The 7,373-nt window shown below is 42.3% G+C and overlaps 1 protein-coding gene across 3 annotated transcripts; it reads left to right on the plus strand.

The window, feature by feature from the left end:
* The first annotated feature begins 3,061 nt into the window (after positions 1 to 3,061).
* LOC147882396 (uncharacterized) lies at positions 3,062 to 5,625 on the plus strand. 3 transcript variants are annotated; one of them, XM_087400788.1, is made up of 4 exons: positions 3,062 to 3,355; positions 3,441 to 3,666; positions 4,189 to 5,043; positions 5,180 to 5,625. In XM_087400788.1, the coding sequence occupies exons 3-4, from the start codon at positions 4,209 to 4,211 to the stop codon at positions 5,194 to 5,196; spliced, it is 852 nt and encodes a 283-aa protein (XP_087256914.1). In that variant the 5' UTR covers positions 3,062 to 3,355; positions 3,441 to 3,666; positions 4,189 to 4,208; the 3' UTR covers positions 5,197 to 5,625. The 3 variants fall into 3 exon arrangements, with proteins under 3 accessions (XP_087256914.1, XP_087256915.1, XP_087256916.1); XM_087400789.1 differs by having other exon boundaries at positions 3,478 to 3,666; XM_087400790.1 differs by having other exon boundaries at positions 3,558 to 3,666.
* Positions 5,626 to 7,373: the final 1,748 nt, after the last annotated feature.

A 7,373-nucleotide genomic window follows, 5' to 3' on the forward strand; every position in this document is an offset into this window, starting at 1 on the left:
AATCCCAAAGAACCATTACATGTCAAATCATAATTGACAATGCAATTAGGCGAGATCATAATGGAAAGAAGTGCCAAGGCAAGTCACAAACTCCCACTAAAGTACAACATTAAATGGCCATAATTCCATGACCAGGGAGGACCTCATTATGTAAGGGGGTGGTGTGAAGAGGTTGGTGATTAGACACTTGATAGGATGATAGGGCGACAAACCCTAAATACTCCCATACGTAAGTCCTCTGAACATTAAGACAAATAAGAGCTCATTTTGGGGCCTTTTAGCCCAAGAGGAAAATAGCCCTCCACCAATCAAAGGAGGGCCAACGTAACATTGAAAAAATAAAAAAAAAGGAAAAAAAAGAATTACCACTGAGTTTGCATTCAATGAGGATACTTGAGCTACTTTAGTATATCTAACATAGGATGCAAAATTTGGTATTTTTGATATTGTTGACACGTCCAAAGTGGACCAAAACCTCCAGAAAGACTTTTAAAACATAAAAAATGGGCACCCGGAGGCCCGAAAAAGGCCAAAAGGGCCCGAAAAACCTAACGTACAAAAGAATGCAATTTGACAGGTTGGCAATCAAAGGGCAAACCTATCAAATCACATTCTTTTGTACGTTCAGTTTTTCAAGCCCTTTTGGCCGTTTTTAGGCCTCCGAGTGCCCATTTTTGACATTTCAAAAGTTTTCCAAGGGTTTTGGCTTGCTCTAGATGCACTGATGATGTCCAAAATACCAAATTTCGCATCATTTGTCAGATGAGATCATAACATATTCTATTTTTTTAGAGGAAAGAAAAATGAAGAAATCGTCCCAAAATGAGCTCCCTTTTTTTCTAATGAATTTTGAGCTCACTTTTCTCATTCAATATTTGTGCAACTTAAACTCTCTCACCTCCATAGCCTCTAAAACCAAAAAGCCCCTAGCTTGTGAATACTAAAGCAAATGGCATCCAACAATCAAACCAAAAGGCCATAAAAAGGGGTGAAGGATATGAACAAAAATGGAGAGGGAGAGGAGAAGTGTGGAGATGAGGAGAGAGGGCACAGCTAGAAAGTACACTACAAATGACTAACTTTACACTAAATTAGTTGAAAAGAGTCAACATATACAAACCCCTTTAGGCTTAGGGTTAGGGTTTCCAACCCTTGTGCCTTTTAGTACCCTTCAGTTCCTCCATCATCTGGTCTTTTTCAATGTTCAATGTGTTATGCGTTATGCATGTTGTAGAGCCATGGAGCCTCCTTTTTGGCTCTTTGATCTTCAAGATGCTTTCACATCATTGCTAGCTCCTTCTCCGCGATGTCTTCGCATCATTGCTAGCTCCTTCCCCACCCTATCTGACGTCTTCAAGCCTATCTCAGAGCTCCTGGATGTGCTTTTCTGCTACTTCTCTTCTATGCCTCCTCTACCTTGGCTTCTTCACCCTTTTTGAGAATTTTCTCATGTAGCACTGCCTTTGCTGCATAGATGGATTTCTCTTATAGAAAAGTCACCTTTTGAGAGAGACTACTATAATCAAATATTGGCTTTCGTGACTTCACGTGCCTCCGCACATCAACTGACTGCAAGCATCACCTAAAGAAAGATTTGTTTGCTATGGTGCGACAGCTTGGGCCACGCACATTCTTCATCACATTTTCAGCCATGGAGCAACTATGGGAGCCTCTACTATAGTGCTTGGCAAAGCTGCGAGGGGGCAGGGAGAGCAACTTACATGAAGGGTCGACAAATGATATACACAACATGATACAATCTGACCCCATCACTACAACTTGATACTATGTGCACAAGTTCCAAGCCATGAAATCTTTTCTTAAGAAATACCACAACATATTAGGTTAGGTCGTGGTCTTTTCTTCGTCATGGAGTTTCAAAAATAGAGGAAGCCAACATGACCATGGTTTGCTATGGATAGCAAATGCACCCACATATGGCTCAACTGATAATAAATCAATTGAGGAGTTCATTGATAAGTACATCACAACAAACTCTTCGCAACTCGGCCTTCAAGAAAAAGACATCCAAAACCACAGGCACAAGAAAACTTGCAAGGAAAGAGGGGAAAAATGCAAGTTTGGTTTCCCACGCCCACTGATGAATGCAAGAAAACTCCTCGAGCCTACGAGCAGCAATGAGGACTTGTCACCCCATGAAGCCAAAATGAAGGAAATATCAAACTTCCTTACACAACTTTTTACACTAACGCTGGAATTCGACACATTCTTGGACACACTTGGAATCACAAACGATGACTACTTACATGTCAGGGATTCAACTAAGGGTGGGTTCAGATGAGGAGGATGCCACTTGTCTTTGATGGATTCGGCAAAAACCACTAGAGAGGATTATGTTTGGTGGAATGAGAGCTTGTTTGACACCCCCCCTCGCTGAAGCATTGCTCAAAATGCACATAACAAATTACAAGGTTTGGTGCCCAAGCATTGATTGATAACCTTCGAGACAGAACTGTTTTTGTTGGCAGATGTTTGTCCACTATCCTTTAAAAAGAGGGCTCGGAAGAACATGGAAGAAGAAATAGAATTGGAGGATGGTCACTAGGTGTGGTGGTTCACACCACTCGGTGGTCATAAGGCTACTAATTTATATCACCAACATGTGATTTGGAGGAGATGGAATGGGCCAATCACGTAGAGTGTGATTGGTGTAACGATTGGAGGAGATGGAATGGACCAATCATGTAGTAGCGGGTGGGGGAGTTGGCCAGCACGGAGTGGGGACGGGGGTCGTGATGGAGGCGGGACAAACAAATCTTTTGTGTCAATGATCGGGCGGCGAGGTCCTCCGTCGAGTGTTCACCGAAAACTTGCAAACCATATACACTAAGAGTGCAACATCTTAGTTTCCACCCGTAAAAAATGTTCTCAATTTTATAAAATCTGTAAAATTTTAAGCGATTTAGTTATATTGTAGCTTGAAAATCTGCAAATTCTCAAGGAAACCTTGAAAATTTGAAACCCCAAGTTTTGTGATTTGTTAGTGTATAGAATTGGGAAGGGAGAGAAGTTAAAGGGTTGAGCCGCACGTGGTATTGGTTTTTGTTGACCCGTTTTGTAAAAAAGTTTCGTCGTCTTCTTCGTCCTTAAGCTTTTTTTGTTTGCTTCCAACGTTCTGCTTTTGTGAATTTCAGAAGCTTTCATTTCAAGCTTCGCCTTCTGTACTTTCTCTCTTCGCCATAGCTCCTCATCTCCTTCTTCCTCACAACAAATTTTCCCTCCGATTCTTGCCTCACTCCTTCCCCGTTTTGCCAAAAAACGCAGGCAGCGCCCTCGATTTTCGACTCTCTCTCCTCGCACGTACGTCTTCGAGCTCCATCGCGACTTCTCCCTGGTACACCACTCACGAAGGTTTTCATTCATGCTTCAATTTTCGACCGGTTCTAGCTTGCTTCTCACCTTTCGGCTCCCATCCTCAGCTTACGCTTAGATCTCCGTTTCTGATCCACACGCAAGCGGGCACGCCAGGGGTTTCGGAGCCGTGCGAGCAATTCTTCTTCGCCTTTGACGGTTTCGTACCGCTCCGTGCTCTGCAGAGCTTAAATTGTCTGCTTCTCCACAGTAAACTTTCGCTGAGAACACTATCTAAAGACGGATCCTTCTCCGGATCGCTTTTCTGCAACGGCTTCTTTTGACAAGCTTCATGTAAGGCCCTCAAGGCTCGTACTGTCCCTCTGGCCGTTTAACTGGTTAGGCACCGTATAAATCTCACACAATGCACACCTCAACTCTCTATCTGCAGCTTTTCATTAATTACGAATTATCACAGCCACCTTACTGTAAATTTCTGGAGTACTCCAGAGTTCAGACATCTAGCGTACCTACCTTTTACGTATAGACGCATGAGAATTCTAGAAATACCTTTGCGTGAAGGGAGGTTTGTCGTTGTACTCCTCGTGGTTTCCAGAATCCTTAAACGTTTCTTATCGGCTTTTGCATCTTTACATGACACACAGTTCAGCATTTCAGTCATTTCTGCCAAGTGCTCATGAATGGGGAGGGTTTTCCCATCCTGTCACGTCATGTCATGTTTGATTCAAAACGTAACTCAGCTTATATCTATCTTAGATTCCAAGAGTCTTCGAGCTTCATTACTACGTGAACGTGCTGTTGAAAGACTACCGAGTACCGACTCCCCGAGCCTGATAAATCTCAAATCGTTTGCAGTGGTTTTTTCGTTGTACAAGATGGGGCACCGCATTCCGGTTGTCGCAGTCGGCAAAATGGTTGGGAAGAGAGACTTTGTGAAGCACAAACCGAGGTTGAAGTGGAAGAACAATGACGGAAGGAGGAAGCAGGGCATATTCCCTGTAGAGTTAAAGGTTCGCGAGCCAGTACTGTCTCAGCAAAAGTCTTACGGTTCGGCAAGGTGTCGGGAATTGAAGTTCTCAAGCGCATCGCACCGCCTCATGAGGAGGGACCATCGTTCTCCACCGGAGGCGCCTCGGAACACGACCTCGTACATTATTCGGTCAAAATGTGTGGAGGGCATCGCACCAGTGGTGACCCCTTCTCCCGTCACTCCCGCAGTGCTTCCTACTCCAGGTCTCTCCCCTTTGCCGAGATATAAAGAACAATTTGCAGACGAAGTTAATGAATGGGGTGTGAATGGCTATGGTTCGATGAACGGTCTTATCCGTTTGAAAACACATATGAAAGAGGAATCGGAGGCCGAAAGTGAAAGTGACCGTTCTTCTCATGCGGAGTCCGTTCAACAGTTGGAGCAGCGTTTGGATCAAGATTTGAACCGGTTTGAAATCGTTTACCCCTCCGCGAATGTCAAACCACAAATGCTGGAAGTTCGGCTTGTCAACCAAGAATATCACATTGCCCAGCTGGAGGAAGAAAATTATACGCTGAAAGAGCGTCTATGCTCAATAGAGCAGGAACTGGATGACTTGAGGAACCACATGCAGATGCTGGAGGGAGGAAGTGGTATTTGTGGCCAAGGGGAAGTCTCCTCTGAGAAGAGCATCGGCAACGAACGAAGTTTTTCAGCCCAGACAAGAACTGATTCCCTGAGTAAGTTATGCCTGTCCAAACTTCCTTTCCGAAGGCGCTTCGCAATTGACACGCAAGCTCTACATAACCTCGTCCAGGTCTAAGTCATTCATTCGCAGTCTACAGTAATTTCGTCCTCCCTTTTATGTTTCTGCAGGTAGCGAGTTGCGGTAATGCCGGTCACAGAATGGATTTACAAGATGAAAAACGTACAATGAGGCGCAGGTGTACTTCAATATCTTCAAAACCGGTTTAAGTAGATCACAGAAGATGCCTTAGATGTGCTGCATGGTCCGCATAGGCCAATTTTGTCAACAGGAAGAATGGAAATCAGAGTCTCCAGGGTGATTCTTGAAAAGAAATCAGAGTCTCCAGGGTGAAACAACCAAGACACAAACATGACTTAAAATCAGGCTTCAATCTGAGTCCTGACTCTCCAGCATCAAAATTTATGTTCAGTAACGCGCCCGTTAGATCTGGAATTCTAGGGGTGTATTAGAAGTATCGTTCGTATTGTATAAATAGGCCACTTTTGTCACGTCGGCAGGTCCTGTATCCGTCGTCTGTACATGCAATCTCTGTTTTTTTACATGTAGCACACAATTGACTAGCTGTTTCCATGAAGTCAAATTAATTGCAGATGATGAATTGTTAATTTACCTTAGTTAAGTTAGTCGTTAGTCTACTAAGGTAGCGTTTCATACTAACGACTAACTTAACTATTTTTCGGGAGTTAGTTAAGTTAGTTAAGTTAGTCGTGAGTAGCGTTTCATACTGTCACTATTTTTCGGGAGCTTTTTTAAAACATGTGCTGTCATTTTGGCCATTAGAGCTGTTGTACTTAGAAACTTCCCTTTAAAAGTTTCCACCATCATGTATTTTGGAATGATCAATCTTGAAGACTTTGAATTTCTTCCAATCCTGTTAGTAACAAGCTTCTTCAAATGGAATAGGTGTGTTTTTAACAACCAAATGAAAAGCGGGAAGGCAATGAAGGGCATCAAGATTATGTCACTAATTGGCACTCCTTTGCAAATTACATTGGCATGATTAATATGAAGATGTATGAACTAATTTTCCTACTCGAAGGTGATTCCATCTTGGAATATAACATGCATATTATGTTTTCATGATAAAGAAAGCACATATTCTATTGAGGCAATCAGGCACTGCTTAACCTAATGGAATTGACGGTTATTCATGTTTGAGAGTAAATGATTATGCAATGGTATGTATGTTGTTGTTAATGGTCATCTAAAAGCAGTTAGTCCCTTGCTAGAGAAAACAACTTTTTGGATACCATCATGGCATCAAACATACCACTAGAAGCAACTATGATTGCTTTCACATCATCGTCTTTTTCTTACGTCTAGTATCTTATTTAGGTAGGGAAAATCAATACATATCATAGACATGATCAAAGAGGTTAGTATGCTCTGACATGTAGAATGGATAAATTTCTCCTTTTCAATATGGCTTGGAGGCTCCATCAACCCTACTCACCTATTACGAGGCAAAGCAAGTCCTCAAGGAGGATCTTCTACATATAAGACTTGGTTAGTTCCCCATGAGCTTGTAGTTAAGCTCAGCTTCAATAAAATCATTGCTTATAGACGCTGATCCCCTTTGCTACATTTGGATCTATCTTCCACATGTCTTAAGGATTCAATTGGGTAGTTTTGTGTGTCCTTGCATTGATTGCATATTGATTCACAACATGTAGAGGGCATTTCATGTGGGTGATAGGTTTGCACCTTATGTACATGTAGTCAAAGAAGCACCCCATCTTTCAATACCCCATTTACTTTGAGATTTGAGGATGACACAACTACCCATTTAGAAATTGATTTGCTAGTCCACCCCGGTTAGTAGAGACATGTGGTGACTTTCTTAGACATGGCCTTAGAGATCAACTACTTAGAGTGTAGAGATGAGATTAGAAGGTGTTGATAGAGCCTTTATTAAGACCATCAACTTGAGTGCCACCAAATCTAAAACATATAAAGTCCTTTGTGCTAATAGATAAATCAACTACCCTAGAAACGGGTTAACTATTCCTCCATTTTGCATGTATTTGGTAGAAGTGAATTGGATTTGGATTCCTAAGTTGGTTTGGTGTTGAAGAGTCTAATACGAGGTAGAAGTAGGCAATCATGTAGGTAGTAGAAAAGCCAAGAGGATGGTTTGTAGGTAGTGGAAAGCAAGTGTGCGGTAGGTCGTAGTACATTATGTTCCTTTCCCATTACCCTTAGAGATCGACTACTTAGAGTATAGAGATAAGTTAGTCGAGAATCGGAGAGTATGACATGGTAGACTTGTCAATGTGGTCACGCATACATGACATCGTAGAT

The sequence above is a fragment of the Dipteris shenzhenensis genome, chromosome 29 (genome assembly GCF_047967505.1).
Source record: "Dipteris shenzhenensis isolate YYH24624 ecotype China chromosome 29, Dip_SZ_1.0, whole genome shotgun sequence".
Taxonomy (NCBI): Eukaryota; Viridiplantae; Streptophyta; class Polypodiopsida; order Gleicheniales; family Dipteridaceae; genus Dipteris; species Dipteris shenzhenensis.

Excerpts from the sequence above, each read along its gene's own strand:
- LOC147882396 (XM_087400788.1), top strand. The coding sequence starts at position 4,209 with ATGGGGCACCGCATTCCGGTTGTCGCAGTCGGCAAAATGGTTGGGAAG.